This window comes from Mytilus trossulus, unplaced genomic scaffold, assembly GCF_036588685.1.
Source record: "Mytilus trossulus isolate FHL-02 unplaced genomic scaffold, PNRI_Mtr1.1.1.hap1 h1tg000103l__unscaffolded, whole genome shotgun sequence".
In the NCBI taxonomy this organism is placed as follows: Eukaryota; Metazoa; Mollusca; class Bivalvia; order Mytilida; family Mytilidae; genus Mytilus; species Mytilus trossulus.
In genome coordinates, this window is record NW_026963296.1 from 3,401,107 (window position 1) to 3,420,665 (window position 19,559).

Sequence of the window (19,559 nt, forward strand, 5' to 3'; positions counted from 1 at the left end):
AAAATTAAGAGAAAACAGAGAATTGACCCTGAAAATAGAGACAAAAATCTGACAAAATAACAGAAAACATAGCCTGATCGAGGCCACCAAGGGGTCTTCAACATTGTGAGAAAATCCAAAACCCATAGGCGGCTTCAGCTAAATCTAAAAAGAAATGTTATCTGAAAAGAAATTACAAAGTAATTTTCCATATAATTAAATCAACAAGAATAACTCTTTTAAAGTAGTTAATCAACACTTATTTTCAAATTTGTAAGAAGCACTGCTGATATAAATCTTTGTAATCAGTTCGATAAAGAATTGTACTCATGGAAACTTCGACAATTAATTTTTTCCATACCATTATTATCACTCATTTTCAAATAGTTTTTAGACATTGCAGAAAAACACCTAAGATATAATTTGGATAAAAAAAAATGGCAAGAATTGAACACATGAGAGTGGTTACCATGCATTTTTCTATATAATCATAATGTCCAAGCTTAATTAAGGGGCATATTTTAAAAAAAAAATAGCTTATCGGCCCTGATTTTCAAATTCATGTGAGACATCAATGACATAATTCTTTGTTATAATGTTAATAAAAATCTAGCAAAAATTGTGAAAGCTCTTACAAGACTAGATGGACGTAACATGTGATGGTATTTATGTGTCTCCAGCAGCATGTCACATACAGGATAAAAACTAGCAGGGTATATATTTCCCCAATGAAAACCCTTCGTCAATATTTTACCTATTGATCTTGTATGAACTTTATTTTTGATAGAAAGATGTATTATCTGTGAGAAGAAAAAACTCTAGTAAATCTAGCATTTTCAAAAGGACATTTTTTTCTATAAACACTATAGTGAACCTTTATACATTGGGATGAACGGAAATTTTATGGACAACTTCTCCGAAACAGGCTAATAGGTTTTATATGCGGGAAACACAATCGATCATTTATGGAAAAAACTTGTACAAGCTGCTGTGTTTTTATGCAATTTTTGATAAAGAATCATACAATGGGTTGTCTGATTCATCTGAAAATTAATTTCAGGGCAGATAGATCTTGACCTGATAAACAATTTAACTCCGTCAGATTTGCTCTAAATGCTTTAGTTTTTTTAGTTATAAGCCAAAAACTGCATTTTACCCCTATGTTCTATTTTTAGCCATGGCGGCCATCTTGGTTGGTTGGCCGGGTCAAAAAACACAATTTTTAAACTAGATACCCCAATGATGATTGTGGCCAAGTTTGGTTAAATTTGGCCTAGTAGTTACAGAGGAGAAGATTTTTGTAAAAGTTAACGCAGGACGACGACGACGGACGACGACGACGGACGCCGGACGCCAAGTGATGAGAAAAGCTCACTTGGCCCTTTGGGCCAGGTGAGCTAAAAATGTGTGGAAATCCAATTGCTGGAGTGAATTTAGGTAGTCATGCCACACGAAGAACACAAACTCACAACCTGAATGTTAAAAGCCTAGTGATAACTGAGTAGTCAACTAGGTAAAGGATACTTGCAAAGTTTTACGAAGGCAAAGCCTAAAATACAATACAGTTATCTCCATCTCCATTTTTAAGCATTCTACATAAAATTTAAAAAAAAACACAGTTAATTGTTTACATACTGTCTGTGAAAGAATATCATAAATCGAATTTAAAAAACTTGCTCTCGCCTCGTTCACTCTAGAACATGTAGAATGAAATAGAAGACATCTATAAATTTTTTGATTATTGAAGAAATCACGTAATAATAAATTAGTGAATTGAAAAATGATGGCTTAGCTAGTTAAAGTTCCCAAATATATGATGTTGTCCAATCAAAATTGTGTTAACAAATAATTGCATTACAATTTGATTTTTTTTTTCAAGACTTAATTGGTTAATTGTTTAAAGATTTTTCTCCTGAAGAATCTTGGTTTAGCAGCATTTGTTTTCTTGGTTTTATATTTCTTTTTATTTTGTAACTTATTTTCTACTTGTAGCATTTGTAATTCAACACTATATTTGTACCTGTAAGTATTCCATCACTTCTTTATACTGTCCGTTCATCCCTTTTGCTGCTATGTCGTATGGAGTCTTACCCTGAAATACACGTATCAGATAAATCTTTATATTGCTTTCATCTTTTTTATGACAAAGAGGACTTTTTTACATATCTTACAATTAGTAGCTGGGTGGTGTTTTATTTTATCTTTACATATATGCTAACCATAACATTTTCGTTCATATATCTCTTTAGACAACATTCAGATTATTGTTCACAATTTTCTGAAGACTTCAAATAGGCTTTTAACTCTTTTTTTTAAAGGATATGAATTAATGCTTCATCTGTCCCCATTTGGTCTTGATTTTTGTTGCAGTTTGAAGAATGATAAATGCATCCTTATATCTACACAAAGGGTGTGGGATATGGGGGGATTTCATCCTTAACTATCTTTTTACATTTTTTGGACACATTACAAATGTATCATGATTATTGACAAATCTTTATATTCTTATACTTTTTCTATTCTTTATATTATTGTATCGAATTATTCTCTATTCATTAACTGTTTGCCTATATCTCGATAAACCCTCTACATCCTCCTATATCTGTATAAACCCATTCGCTCCCTTCTGCATTAGTGTACCCATCCACAACCTTCTATATTTGTATACCCAATCCACATCCTCCTATACTTGTATACCCCATCCACATCCTCCTCTACCTGTATTCCCCACCCACACCCTCTAACATCTGAATATCCCACTCACACCCTCCTATATATGTATACCCCCTCCCCACCCTCCTATATCTGTATACCCCTTACCTACCCTCCTATATCTGTATACCCCTTTTCTACCCTCCTATATCTGTAGAACCCCTCAACACCCTCCTATGTCGTTTTACCCTATCCAAAGTCTCCTATATTTGAATAGCCCATCCAATGTTGAGATTGTCGCTGGAACGAAACATCCGTACTTTTGTACTTGTTCATTTTTTGACGTCATATTATCATGTGACAACTCCGTGGGTGGAAATACATTTGTTGTATATGAATATAATGGCTAAACAGTTGTCTTTACATACATTGCCTTGATTATCATCTATATACACACCCTCCTATATCTATATAGCCCATACACACCCTTCTATATCTGTATATCCATCCACACCCTCTTATATCTGTATACCCCAACCTTACCCTCCTATATCTGTAAACCCCTTACACACCATTATATATCTGTATATCCCATTCACACCCTTCTATATCTGTATATCCCATCCACACCCTTCTATATCTGTATATCCCATCCACACCCTCCTATATATGTATATCCTATCCACACCCTTCTATATCTGTATATCCCATCCACACCCTTCTATATCTGTATATCCCATCCATACCCTTCTATATCTGTATACAAGTATCTCATCCACACCCTTCTATATCTGTATATCCCATCCAAACCCTCCTATATATGTATAGTCCATACACACCCTCCTATATCTGTATACCCATACACACCCTCCTATATATGCATACCCCATACGCACCCTCCTATATCTGTATATCCCATCCACACCCTCCTATAAATGTATATCCCATACACACCCTCCTATATCTGTAAACCCCCTCCACTACCTTCTGTATCTGTACACCCCTTCCCTACCCTCCTAAATATGTAAACCCTCTCCACACCCTCCTATATATGTATAACCCTTTCATACCCTCCTATATATGTATACCCCATTCACACCCTCTTATATCTGCATATCCAATCAACACCCTCCTGTATCTGTATACCCCTTCCCTACCCTCCTCTATCTCTATACCCAACACACATCCTCCTATATCTATATACCCCATCAACACCCTTCTATGTCTGTATACCCTATCCTCACCCTTCTATGTCTGTATACCCTATCCTCACCCTCCTATGTCTGTACACCCAATTCACACTCTCCTATGTCTGTATACCTATCCACACCCTCCTATGTCTGTATACCCTATTCACACTCTCCTATGTCTGTATACCCTATCCACACCCCCATATGTCTGTATACCCTATCCACACCCTCCTATGTCTGTATACCCTATCCACACCCTCCTATGTTTGTATACTCTATCCACATCCTCATATATCTGTAAACCCAATTCACATCCTCCTATATCTGTATACCCCATCCTAACCCTCCTATGTCTGTATACCCTATCCACACCTTCTTATATCTGTATACCCCATCCACGCCCTCCTATATTTGTATACCCAATTCACACTCTCCTATGTCTGTATACCCTATCCACACCCTCCTATGTCTGTATACCCTATCCACACTCTCCTATATCTGTTTACCTTATCCACACCCTCCTATGTCTGTATACCCTATCCACACCCTCCTATGTCTGTATACCCTATCCACATCCTCCTATATCCATATACCCAATTCACACCTTCCTATATCTGTATACCACATCCACACCCTCCTATGTCTGTATACCCTATCCACACCCTCCTATGTCTGTATACCCTATCCACACCCTCCTATATCTGTATACACTATTTACACCCTCCTATGTCTGTATACCCTATCCACACCTTCGTATATCTGTATACCCCATCCACGCCCTCCTAAGTATGTATACCCTATCCACACCCTCCTATGTCTGTTTACCCTATCCACACCTTTCTATATCTGTATACCCTATCCACACCCTCCTATGTCTGTATACCCTATCCACACCCTCCTATGTCTTTACCCTATCCACACCCTCCTATATCTGTATACCCAATTCACACCCTCCTATGTATGTATACCCAATTCACACCCTCCTTTATCTGTATACCCTATCCACACTCCTATATCTGTATACCCTATCCACACCCTCCTATATCTGAATATCCTATCCACAACCTCCTATGTCTGTATACACTATCCACCATCTCCTACGTCTGTATACCCTATCCACACCCTCCTATGTCTGTATACCCTATCCACACCTTCGTATATCTGTATACCCCATCCACGCCCTCCTAAGTATGTATACCCTATCCACACCCTCCTATGTCTGTTTACCCTATCCACACCTTTCTATATCTGTATACCCTATCCACACCCTCCTATGTCTGTATACCCTATCCACACCCTCCTATGTCTTTACCCTATCCACACCCTCCTATATCTGTATACCCAATTCACACCCTCCTATCTATGTATACCCCTTCCCCACCTTTCTATATCTGTATACCCCTTCCCTACCCTCCTATATCTGTATACCCTATCCACACCCTCCTATATCTGTATACCCTATCCACACCCTCCTATATCTGTATACCCTATCCACACCCTCCTATGTCTGTATACATTACACTATCCACCATCTCCTATTTATGTATACCCTATCCACACCCTCCTATATCTGTATACCCTATCCACACCCTCCTTTATCTGTATACCCTATCCACACTCCTATATCTGTATACCCTATCCACACCCTCCTATATCTGAATATCCTATCCACAACCTCCTATGTCTGTATACACTATCCACCATCTCCTACGTCTGTATACCCTATCCACACCCTCCTATGTCTGTATACCCTATCCATCATCTTATTTGTCTGTATACCCTATCCACACCCTCCTGTGTCTGTATACCCTATCCATACCCTCCTATATCTGTATACCCTATCCACACCCTCCTATATCTGTATACCCTATCCACACCCTTCTATATCTGTATACCCTATCCACACCCTCCAATGCCTGTATACATTACACTATCCACCATCTCCTATTTATGTATACCCTATCCACACCCTCCTATATCTGTATACCCTATCCACACCCTCCTATATCTGTATACCCTATCCACACCCTCCTATGTCTGTATACTCTATCCACACTTTCCTATATCTGTATACCCCATCCACACCCTCAGGGATCTCCATGGCCTGTTTAACGATGGCGCCCTGCCATCGTTCAAATGTCTTGCGTCATCGTCAAATGACTCGCGCCATCGTTCAATTGTCTTCCGCCATTGTTCAAAACTGTGATCGTGTTTATAGCTTGACGCCATTTTTTTAGCAATTATAATCAAATGTATGTAATTCATAACCCTCAGGCCTTTTTTATAGTATAATCCAATACAGTTCTAACACCTGAGAGATATCCAGATTAAGATCGCTAATCACTTGTACCTGAGCTTGTACAGGTAGATCAACAAACCAGACAGGATTACCTGAAGATAGACGATTCGTTTCAAGAATTATTATAACTAAGTTTCCGAAAATGCTTATGATAATTCAGATTAAATAAATAAATTAATAATCCAGTTACAAAGTTAAACAAGTCGAACACATGCTTTTATTTTGACTCACGCAATCATCATCCCCTTTTTAAGAAGTACACAATAAGACGTAATACAGTAATTATTATTTCATCGCAAATAACTTGAGTACTGCTGTATTGTAACGATAATAAAGAATTACTTTAAAAGTTAAAAAGTTAAAACTTTTAGTATTTACTGTAAAGAAATATTGTATCGTAATTCCGAATTCATTTTGTATTTTACAATTCAGACTCGAAAGATGCATGTTGCATAACATCGATTTGCTAGATAAAGTCATTAAAAACCTTTTCATTTGTCAACGTTTGCTTTACAAATCTTTTTAACCAGTTACATAACCCGTACAACTCGTTTTGTCGTTGCTGCAAACCAGCAATACCGGTAATGGGTTCATGACTTCTGAATTTGACAGTGTCCGTGAAAAATAAGCTCCACCTGATTTTAACCCCCGTAACAATTATCAAAAATAGCAAGAAAACTACATGGGGACCTTCTTGATAGCTATTGGTAATTCTCGACTAAGGGAAAGGTAGGGGATATGAGGGCTTGGCCTTTGAAGGGTTACAAACGGCAACTATTGAATATATATACTTCTATAAAGTATTGATAATGAAAATTCAAATAAATATAATTTAAATAAGCAATGAATAAGCATGTTTACCTATCCTTATGTGGAGGGATAAAATAATTTCGATCGCGCTACACTGAATGGCAAAGATACGGTTTATGATGGTGAAAGTTCCTCCATCGTTCAATTTTCATCCATGGAGATCCCTGACCCTCCTATGTCTGTATACACTATCCACCATCTCCTATATCTGTTTACCCTATCCACACCCTCCTATGTCTGTATACCCTATCCACACCCTCCTATGTCTGTATACCCTATCCTCACCCTCCTATGCCTGTATACCCTATCCACACCCTCCTATGTCTGTATACCCTATCCACACCTTCCTATGTCTGTTTACACTATCCACACTCTCCTATATCTGTATACCCTATCCACACCCTCCTATATCTGTATACCCTATCCACACTCTCCTATGTCGGTATACCATATCCACACCCTCCTTTGTCTGTATACCCAATCCACACCCTCCTATGTCTTTATACCCCATCCACACCCTCCTATATCTGTATACCCTATCCACACCCTCCTATGTCTGTATACCCTATCCGCACCCTCCTATGTCTGTATACCCCATCCACACCCTCCTATGTCTGTATACCCCATCCACACCCTCCTATATCTGTATACACTATCCACACTCTCCTATGTCTGTATACCCTATCCACACCCTCCTATATCTGTATACACTATCCACCATCTCCTATGTCTGTATACCCCATCCACACCCTCCTATATCTGTATACCCTATCCACACCCTCCTATTTATGTATACCCCATCCACTCTCCTATATCTGTATACACTATCCACACTCTCCTATGTCTGTATACCCCATCCACACCCTCCTATGTCTGTATACCCCATCCACACTCTCCTATATATGTATACCCTATCCACACCCTCCTATATCTGTATACCCTATCCACATCCTCCTTTATCTGTATACCCTATCCACACCCTCCTATGTCCGTATACCCTATCCACACCCTCCTATATTTGTATACCCCATCCACACCCTCCTATGTCTATATACCCTATCCACATCCTCCTATATCTGTATACCCTATCCACACCTCCTATATCTGTATACCCTATCCACATCCTCCTATATCTGTATACCCTATCCACACCCTCCTATGTATGTATACCCTATCCACATCCTCCTATATCTGTATACCCTATCCACACCCTCCTATGTCTGTATACCCTATCCACACCCTCCTATGTATGTATACCCTATCCACACTTTCCTATATCTGTATAACCTATCCACACCCTCCTATATCTGTATACACTATCCACGCCCTCCTATATCGGTAAACCCTATCCACACCCTCCTATATCTGTATACCCCATCCACACCTTCCTATGTCTGTATACCCTATCCACACTCTCCTATATCTGTATACCCTATCCACACTCTCCTATATCTGTATACCCTATCCACACCCTCCTATTTTTGTATACTCCATCCACACTCTCCTATATATGTATACCCCATCCACACTGTCCTATATCTGTTCCCAATCCACACCCTCCTTATACATGAATACTGAATCCACACCCTCCTATATCTGTATATTGTTATTTTACAGTATTTCATGGTTTTTAGTGTTTACATTGATATTGTATAAATAAGGAAATTAACAAATATGAAAACAGGAATTTGAAGAAATTTGCAGTTGTCATATGAGTATCTATTTCAAAAAATTGAACTAAATTTTTTGAAACTGCCAATAATATGAAATAAATAGCCAATTGTTATTTCCCCTCTTTTGAATCATATAAATATTGTCTAGTTAATTTCTTGATTCAAAAAATTTTCTGTCGTTTCCCACCTCAAGTCTTTGTTTGCATCTGTTTAAACATTAAAAACACTATGAACGCTTTGCTTAGAATATTTTGATACCAATTAATAATTTTGTTATAATTGTCAAGACAACAGATTGTTGTTTGACAGTTTATTTAAACTGGTTTTAGACCAATCTTATTGTTTATCCATACACATTTTTGAATAATTCTGGTACAACTAATCACCCAAAATGTGCAAGTGGTCTAATTAAAAGCATTAGATGTTGGGAGATTTTGTTAAAAATATTATGTTCATGTGTTTTATAGTAAAATTTAGCCATCCAAGTCTATAAAACATTTTCATATTTTAAGTCCAATTTAAATAATCATATGATTTTCAACTATAGCCTTGAAAAAAATCCATTTGACCAAACATATCTTATACATCTTTTTAGTGATTCATTACTTAATGGTTGAACACTGTTCATATACTATAAAATATTACCTTATGTGTTGTAACCAAGGTACTGGCACCTCCTCGTTTTACTAGACATCTTGTGATCTGTAAATGTCCCTCCCCAGCAGCCCAATGTAAAGCTGTGTATCCATCTCTCTATAATATAACCAAATAACATGTAACTATAATGTACAATACTTTGTTGTCAATATCAATAATATACAACATATCCTACAACTGACATTAAAACTTGTCTGATAAACTGGACAATGTTGTGTAATAAATATAAACAAAGATATATCACATGAATCAGTGGTCAAAACTGAATAAAATGACCAGTCACACTTGTATTTATATTGTATAAAAACAATAAATAAACATGGTCTGTTGGTAAATGTCAAAACTTCCATTAAACCTGATATCTTAAAAAAATATTTTTTTCAAGAAATGTGTGAAATAATTATATCAATGGATTCAGTAGAACAAAACAAGCAAAATGAGAACCCACTTTATATAATTCTTACACATATTTGTTTCGTTAAAACTGTCTGATTAACAACAGGATTTAGTGTAGATTCACCAGCCCAGTAGCCAGTACTTCGGTACTGGCATGAAAATACGGATTTTTTATGTTATTAAAATTTGCTGTTACAAAATATGAGAAATTATTATAAATTAAGGAATGTATCTCCCTCGTGCAAAGCTCTGATTCCTTTCACGAATTTGACTATACTTTTTGGACCTTTGGATTATAGCTCTTCCTCTTTTACATAAGCTTTGGATTTCAAATATTTTGGCCACGAGCATCACTGAAGAGACATATTTTGTCGAAATGCGCATCTGGTGCAACAAAATTGGTACCGTTGATTTTATTCAGTATAATCATTCATTTTAATAAAATAATTTTTTTAAAGAAACATGAAAAGGAGTTATATTTTCTGATTCAGTGGTCAAAACTGAATAAAATTACCAGTCAAACTTGTATTTATATTGTACATAAACACTAAATAAACATGTTTTGTTGTGAAATGTCAAAACTTCCATTAAACCTCAAATCTTAAAAAAAAAAATTTTTTCAAGAAATGTGTAAAATAATTATATCAATGGATTCAGTAGAACAAAACAAACAAAATGAGACCCCACTTTATATGATTATTACACATATTTGTTTCGTTAAAATTGTCCAATTAACAACAGGAATTAGTGTAGATTCAGTATAATCATTCATTTTAATAAAATATTTTTTTAAAGAAACATAAAAAGGAGTAATATTTTCTGATTCAGAACGATAATATGAGTAAAATGAGACCCCACTTTATATAAATATTACAAATATTTGTTCATTAAACCTGTCTAATTAACAACATGATTTAGTGTAGATTAATAGTAATGTGATCAGACTAAGTAGATAACATACATCTGTGATGTCGATCTTACATCCTCTATCAATGAGGAGACGACAGATCTCCAGGTGTCCCCACCTGGCAGCCTCCATTAATGCTGTCTGTCCATTCACCTGGAATAATACAACTGACATCAAAACTTGTCTGATAAAGTGGACAATGTTGTGTAATAAATATAAACAAAATATATATCACATGAATCAGTGGTCAAAACTGAATAAAATGACCAGTCACACTTGTATTTATATTGTACATAAACAATAAATAAACATGTTTTGTTGTGAAATGTCAAAACTTCCATAAAACCTGATATTTAAAAAATTTTTTTTTTTTCAAGAAATGTGTAAAATAATTATATCAATAGATTCAGGAGAACAAAACAAGTAAAAATGAGACCCCACTTTATATGATTCTTACAAATCTTTGTTCATTAAAACTGTCTAATTAACAACAGGAATTAATGTTGATTCAGTATAATTGTTCATTTTAAAAAAATAAATAATTAAGAAACATGAAAAAGAGTAATATTTTCTGATTCAGAACAATAATACGAGTAAAATGAGACCCCACTTGATATAATTATTACAAATATTTGTTCATTAAACCTGTCTAATTAACAACATGATTTAGTGTAGATTAATAGTAATGTGATCAGACTAAGTAGATAACATACATCTGTGATGTCGATCTTACATCCTGTATCAATGAGGAGACTACAGACCTCCAGCTGTCCTTCCTTGGCAGCCAACATTAATGCTGTCATTCCATTCTCCTGGAATAATACAACTGACATCAAAACTTGTCTGATAAACTGAACAATGTTGTGTAATAAATATAAACAAAATATATATTACATGCATCAGTGGTCAAAACTGAATAAAATGACCAGTCACACTTGTATGTATATTGTACATAAACAATAAATAAACATGTTTTGTTGTGAAATGTCAAAACTTCAATAAAACCTGATATCTTAAAAAAAAAATTTTTTTCAAGAAATGTGTAAAATAATTATATCAATAGATTCAGGAGAACAAAACAAGTAAAATGAGACCCCACTTTATATGATTCTTACAAATCTTTGTTCATTAAAACTGTCTAATTAACAACAGGAAGTAATGTTGATTCAGTATAATTGTTCATTTTAATAAAAAAAAAAAATTTAAGAAACATGAAAAAGAGTAATATTTTCTGATTCAGAACAATAATACGAGTAAAATGAGACCCCACTTGATATAATTATTACAAATATTTGTTCATTAAACCTGTCTAATTAACAACATGAGTTAGTGTAGATTAATAGTAATGTGATCAGACTAAGTAGATAACATACATTTGTGATGTCGATCTTACATCCTCTATCATTGGGGAGTTGACAGATCTCCAGGTGTCCATATATGGCAGCAAACATTAATGCTGTCTCTCCATATCTCTGGAATAATACAACTGACATCAAAACTTGTCTGATAAACTGGACAATGTTATGTAATAAATATAAACAAAATATATATCACATGAATCAGTGGTCAAAACTGAATAAAATGACCAGTCACACTTGTATTTATATTGTATATAAACAATAAATAAACATGTTTTGTTGTGACATGTCAAAACTTCCATTCAACCTGATATTTTAAAACAATATTTTTTCAAGAAATGTGTAAAATAATTATATCAATGGATTTAGTAGAACAAAACAAGGAAAATGAGGCCCCACTTTATATGATTCTTACAAATATTTGCTCGTTAAAACTGTCTGATTAACAACAGGAATTAGTGTAGATTCAGTATAATCATTCATTTTAATCAAATAATTTTTTTTAAGAAACATGAAAAGGAGTAATATTTTCTAATTCAGAACAATAATACGAGTAAAATGAGACCCCACTTGATATAATTATTACAAATATTTGTTCATTAAACCTGTCTGATTAACAACATGATTTAGTGTAGATTAATAGTAATGTGATCAGACTAAGTAGATAACATACTGCTGTGATGTCGATCTTACATCCTGTATCAATGAGGAGACTACAGATCTCCAGGTGTCCTCTCATGGCAGCCGACATTAATGCTGTCTGTCCATTCACCTGGAATAATACAACTGACATCTAAACTTGTCTGATAAACTGGACAATGTTGTGTAATAAATATAAACTAAATATTTATCACATGAATCAGTGGTCAAAACTGAATACAATGACCAGTCACACTTGTATTTATATTCTATATAAACACTAAATAAACAACATGGTTTTTTTGTGAGATGTCAAACTTCCATCAAAACTGTCATGTTAATTTTTTTTTGGTTCTTTTTAAGAAATGAATAAAATATTTACATCAATGGATTCATTACAAATCTCTGAGTAAAATGACATCTCACTTTATATAATCCTAACAAGTATTTGTTCATATAATTATTAAATCTGTCAGATTAACATGATTCAGAATAATGATCAATTTTTTAAAAAGTAACTTTTTCAAAGAAATATGAAAAAAAAGTTACATTTCCTGATTTAGCACGAGGAGACGAACAAAATGAGACCCCACTTTATATAATTCTTACAAATATTTGTTGTCCATTAAACCTGTCTAATTAACAACATAATTTTAAATAGATGAAGGAATGTGGTCAAAGTGAAGCAATAACATACATATGTGATATTTGTTTTACATCCACTGTAAAACATTGGTGTAAAAATTGTTTTTGTAAATATTCAAAGTAAGAACTTTATCAACTATAATTCAAAACAAACAAAAACAATTATTAAAAAAAATACCTTTATGCATTTTTCTCTCTCTAACTAAAACTGTTAAATTAAAAACAGATTTTGATTTAATATCAAATTCAGTATATTGATATAAATATCAGTTTCCATACAGATATATTTTTATATTATGTTCTGAAGTAACATGTAGTTATGTGTTTTATACTACACATGTACAATCTGTTATGTTCTGAAATAACTTGTAGTTGTGTGTTTTATACTGCTCATTTACAATCTGTTATGTTCTGGAGTAACTTGAAGCGGTATGTTTATACTGCTTATGTAAAATTTGGTATGTTCTGAAGTAACTTCTTGTGTGTTTTATACTACTTATGTCCAATGTTATGTTCTGAAGAAACTTGTAGTTGTGTGTTTTATACTGCTAGTGTACAATCTGCTATGTTCTGAAGTAACTTGTGGTTGTGTGTTTTATACTGCTGGTGTACAATCTGTTATGTTCTGAAGTAACTTGTAGTTGTGTGTTTTATACTATTTATGTACAATCTGTTCTGTTCTAAAGTAACTTTCAGTTGTGTGTTTTATCCTGCTGGTGTACAATTTGTTATGTTCTGAAGTAACTTGTAGTTGTGTGTTTTATACTATTTCTGTACAATCTGTTCTGTTCTAAAGTAACTTTCAGTTGTGTGTTTTATCCTGCTGGTGTACAATCTGTTATGTTCTAAAGTAACTTTCAGTTGTGAGTTATATACTGCTGGTGTACAATCTCTTATGTTCTGAAGTAATTTGTAGTTGTGTGCTCTATACTGCTGGTGTAAAATCTGTTATGTTCTGAAGTAATTTGTAGTTGTGTGCTCTATACTGCTGGTGTAAAATATGTTATGTTCTGAAGTAACTTGCAGTTGTGTATTTAATACTGCTGGTGTACAATCTATTCTGTTCTAAAGTAACTCGCAGTTGTGTGTTCTATACTGTTGATGTACAATCTGTTATGTTCTGAAGGAACTTGTAGTTGTGAGTTCTATACTGCTGGTGTACAATCTGTTATGTTCTGAAGTAATTTGTAGTTGTGTTTTTATACTGCTGGTGTACAATCTGTTATGTTCTGAAGTAATTTGTAGTTGTGTGTTATATACTGCTGGTGTACAATCTGTTATGTTCTGAAGTAATTTGTAGTTGTGTGTTCTATACTGCTGATGTACAATCTGTTATGTTCTGAAGTAATTTGTAGTTGTGTTCTATACTGCTGATGTACAATCTGTTATGTTCTGAAGTAACTCGCAGTTGTGTGTTCTATACTGCTGGTGTTAAATCTGTTATGTTCTGAAGTAATTTGTAGTTGTGTGTTCTATACTGCTGGTGTACAATCTATTCTGTTCTAAAGTAACTCGCAGTTGTGTGTTCTATACTGTTGGTGTACAATCTGTTATGTTCTGAAGGAACTTGTAGTTGTGAGTTCTATACTGCTGGTGTACAATCTGTTATGTTCTGAAGTAATTTGTAGTTGTGTTTTTATACTGCTGGTGTACAATCTGTTATGTTCTGAAGTAATTTGTAGTTGTGTGTTATATACTGCTGGTGTAAAATCTGTTATGTTCTGAAGTAATTTGTAGTTGTGTGTTCTATACTGCTGGTGTAAAATCTGTTATGTTCTGAAGTAATTTGTAGTTGTGTGTTTTATACTGCTGGTGTAAAATCTGTTAGGTTCTGAAGTATCTTGCAGTTATGTGTTCTATACTGCTAGTGTACAATCTGTTATGTTCTGAAGTAATTTGCAGTTGTGTTTTTATACTGCTGGTGTACAATCTGTTATGTTCTTAAGTAATTTGTAGTTGTATGTAATATACTGCTTATGTACAATCTGTTATGTTCTGAAGGAACTTGCAGTTGTGTGTTTTATACTGCTGGTGTACAATCTGTTATGTTCTGAAGTAATTTGTAGTTGTGTGTTTTATACTGCTGGTGTAAAATCTGTTATGTTCTGAAGTAATTTGTAGTTGTGTGTTCTATACTGCTGGTGTAAAATCTGTTAGGTTCTGAAGTATCTTGTAGTTATGTGTTCTATACTGCTAGTGTACAATCTGTTATGTTCTGAAGTAATTTGTAGTTGTGTTTTTATACTGCTGGTGTACAATCTGTTATGTTCTTAAGTAATTTGTAGTTGTATGTTATATACTGCTTATGTACAATCTGTTATGTTCTGAAGGAACTTGCAGTTGTGTGTTTTATACTGCTGGTGTACAATCTGTTATGTTATGAAATAATTTGTAGTTGTGTGTTTTATACTGCTGGTGTACAATCTGTTATGTTCTGAAGTAACTTGTAGTTGTGTTTTATACTGCTGGTGTACAATCTGTTATGTTCTGAAGGAACTTGCAGTTGTGTGTTTTATACTGCTGGTGTACAATCTGTTATGTTCTGAAGGAACTTGCAGTTGTGTGTTTTAAACTGCTGGTGTACAATCTGTTATGTTATGAAATTATTTGTAGTTGTGTGATTTATACTGCTGGTGTACAATCTGTTATGTTCTGAAGTAACTTGTAGTTGTGTGTTCTATACTACTGGTGTACAATCTGTTCTGTTCTGAAGTAACTGCTTATATGCAACATGTTCTGTTTCAAAAGTACTTGCAGTTGTATGTTTTTAATTAGTTATGTTCAAGCTGTTATGTTCTATGTTATTTTATGGTTATGTTCTAATGTAGTCTATAATGTTCTGAAGTAACTTGTAGTTGTGTGTTTTATACTGCTTATGTACAATCTGTTATGTTATGAAATAATTTGTAGTTGTGTGATTTATACTGCTGGTGTTCAATCTGTTCTGTTCTGAAGTAATTTGTAGTTGTGTGTTTTTAACTACTTATGTACAATCTGTTATTTTCTATGTAATGTTATGGTTATGTTCTAAGGTTAATTGTTGTCGTGTGTTTATGTACAATATCCTGTATTTTGAAGTAACTTCCAGTTGTGTGTTTTATATTATATATGTACAATATTCAATATTTTGAAGTAACTTTTAGTTTTATACTGTTTTACTGTGCTATATTTTGAAGTAACTTTTTGTAATATTTTGTGTGTTTTATATTGAATATGTACAATATCCTGTATGTGAAGTAACTTGTAGTTTTACACTGTTTCACTGTACACTATTTTTAAGTAACTTGTAGTTTTGTATCTTTTATTGTTCATGTACCATAAGACGACATATCTTAAGATGATGTGTCTATGAAGTATTAAATTAAGGTGGTTCTGAATGTGACTATTTTATTTACATCTTGATTATTAATGTCTGCACCATTCTTTAGACATAATTTTAAGGCTTCTATATCTCCAAACCTAGCAGCTGTAGTAAGTTTCTGTAAGTAAAACATATATAGTACATTTAATCTTGATAATCAATGTCTGCATCATTCTGTAGACATAATTTTAAGGCTTCTATATCTCCAAACCTAGCAGCTGTAGTAAGTTTCTGTAAGTAAAACATATATAGTACATTTAATCTTGATAATCAATGTCTGCATCATTCTGTAGACATAATTTTAAGGCTTCTATGTCTCCATCCTGAGCAGCTGTAATAAGTTTCTGTAAGTAAAACATAGAAATAGATTGTAATGAATGTCCTTACTGTTAACTCAGGTAATAATTATGTATTCTTTTGTATAGCAATGACTACATAAATCAGTAGTATCCTTCCTTAATAAAACATTCAGACAGAGAGAAATTCTATAAATAGCATATGAATTACATAATTGACAGTTCAAACAAGGATTCTGAAGGTACTACATAAATAATACACTGTCTACTACTGGAAAGAATTTTACAGAGTATACAATCATACTTAAAAAAATATTCGATAAATTTCTTACTGAAAAAACTTTAAGGTAGATCATAAGTAAATGTATTTTGAGACAGAATTTTCTTATAAATTGCCAAAATGAAGATTTTACTAGGCATTTTTCAAAAATATAATAAAAAGTATGGGTCACAGTGCTATTTTTCAAGCTACGAGTCCTTGAAAATTGCCTAAATTTGGTTAGTTTGTTCATGAAAAAACACATAAGAGTGCGTAAAAAAAAATCTGTGAGATAGAATTTTGAAATAAATTGTGAGGAGATAGGTTGCATAAATATGTTTTAAGAAAATAAAAAGAAAACATAGTGTCACCGAACTTGTTTTCTTGCGACAAATACAAATTAAAATTTCCCTATTTGCCCAGTATAAATTGTGTACTAAGAGTTGTCTCCCCTTAAATGGCTCATTTGAAAAAAAATGATTTTAAAAACCAAAAAGGTTGATATTTGTTTAAATATTTTGAAGTTTTCTTTATATAAATAAACAGTATAACCATTAAATTGCAAATCTGTTTCCAAGTTTGCTGATTTGGACAAATAAGTAAACCGATTGTGTACTGTGATTGTACAATCCAAGATGGCGGTATACCATGAATCTACCTTAAATTGCCTTTGTTTGTCATCAGTTACTCAATACAGATTCAAATGTGTAACTAAACTGCCACTCAGTATTGTATGATAATAAGCAAAGTGTTTTGGATTCGAGCGTCACTGATGAGTCTTTTGTAGACGAAACGCGCGTCTGGCGTATATACTAAATTTAGTCCTGGTATCTATGATGAGTTTATTTATTCACATGTAAGTTATTGACACACTTACCGCAGAATATATATTAAAGTTACTAGGAAATCTGCATGTGTGCAAGTGTCAACTGTGTAAAGTGTAACAGATAAGACAAATAATTTAGTGTCACCCGTCTTATGAGTAAAAGATAGGACAAGTAAGTATCACCTGTGTAAAGAGTAGAAGATAAGACAATTAATTGTCACCCATGTTATGAGTAGAAGATAAGTCAATTAATTAAGTGTCACCTGTGTAATGAGTAGATACTAAGACAATTATTTGTCACCTGTGTAATGAGTAGAAGATAAGACAATTTAGTGTCACCCATGTTACAAATAAATGAGTAGAAGATAAGACGATCAAGTGTCACTCTCATAATGAGTAGAAGATAAGACCATCAAGTGTCACCTGTGTAATGAATAGAAGATAAGTCGATTAAGTGTCACCCTTTTTATGAGTAGAAGATAAGACAAATTAGTGTCACCCTTTTAATGAGTAGAAGATAAGACGATAAAGTGTCACCCATGTAATGAGTAGAAGATAAGACGATCAATTGTTACCCATGTAATGAGTAGAAGATAAAACAAATTAGTGTCACCCTTTTAATGAGTAGAAGATAAGACGATAAAGTGTCACCCATGTAATGAGTAGAAGATAAGACGATCAAGTGTCACCCATGTAATGAGTAGAAGATAAGACAATTAAGTGTGACCCGTGTAATGAGTAGAAGATAAGACAATTAAGACGATATCTGCTATAGTTATTAACAACACCTTAGTTGGTCAAATGTTTTGAGTCACCATGCTTTGTCCCAGTTTTGTTTTTTTTGTTTGATCTGTTTTCTTTGAAAAAGTAGTTTTGTAGTTCGCCTAGAATTCTACTAGTTTTTATCTCAAATTACCACTTACTTGTATCTAATTGTGGGGAACAAAACCACACAAGGAGACTATTAGGTAAATCTTACCTCATTCCAATCCTCCATTATATCCTAAAAATAGAAAAGAAAAATTATATTCGATATATACTGTTGAGTTATTATTGAGGTACATGTATTATAGTTACTGTCAATTAAAAATACATGATCATTATTGGATGTAATAAACTGACCTAATATTTTTAGATACTAATTTTAATTAAATAATAATAGCATTGAAACAGTGATTTATCTCAACTTTTCTGGCAATAAGACTGCACTATTAGAAGTTAATGAACTGAACTAAAAACCTTGAAGATTTGGTAACATACCTAAATGATGTACAAATGTATTCTACAAGCAGGATGTGACTCTTTCCATGGAACACCAGAACATCTATTGCACTTTCCCAGGTCTAAGAATGTCAAAAGTTTTCTTTTACCAGATTTAAGACACACATAAGAAATATCAAGTAATAGTTTCTTAAAACACTATCAATAATCGACTAGAACAGTCAAATTAAATTCAACTGTTTTTTTATTCTGTATGAGCCTGTCCAATAACGTAGTGGATGTAGTTAGAAGTTGTGTACCATCTTTGTTTTTAATTCATTGTTGTTTTCAGCAGAGGATTTTTCTTTTGAAATGTTTCACATTTTATCATACCAAGGCTATTTATAGATGA

General features: G+C 33.6%; 1 protein-coding gene across 1 annotated transcript; it reads right to left on the reverse strand.

Moving 5' to 3' along the window:
- Nucleotides 1-4: 4 nt before the first annotated feature.
- Nucleotides 5-18,944, reverse strand: LOC134699922 (ankyrin repeat domain-containing protein 50-like). Its single transcript, XM_063561317.1, has 8 exons — nucleotides 18,927-18,944; nucleotides 16,601-16,684; nucleotides 11,937-12,035; nucleotides 11,325-11,375; nucleotides 10,618-10,716; nucleotides 9,249-9,356; nucleotides 2,000-2,071; nucleotides 5-28 (listed from the first exon to the last, which is right to left on the reverse strand). Exons 1-8 carry the CDS (start codon nucleotides 18,942-18,944, stop codon nucleotides 5-7), a joined length of 555 nt encoding a protein of 184 aa, XP_063417387.1.
- Between the last annotated feature and the right edge of the window lie 615 nt (nucleotides 18,945-19,559).

Bases quoted from the DNA above. Each gene is read 5' to 3' on its own strand.
- LOC134699922 (XM_063561317.1), bottom strand. The intron at 2,072-9,248 runs GTAATATTTTAT...CGTGTATTTCAG, and splicing joins CCTTGGTTACAACACATAAG to GGTAAGACTCCATACGACAT. The intron at 29-1,999 runs GTACAAATATAG...CTCTATTTTCAG, and splicing joins AAGTGATGGAATACTTACAG to GGTCAATTCTCTGTTTTCTC.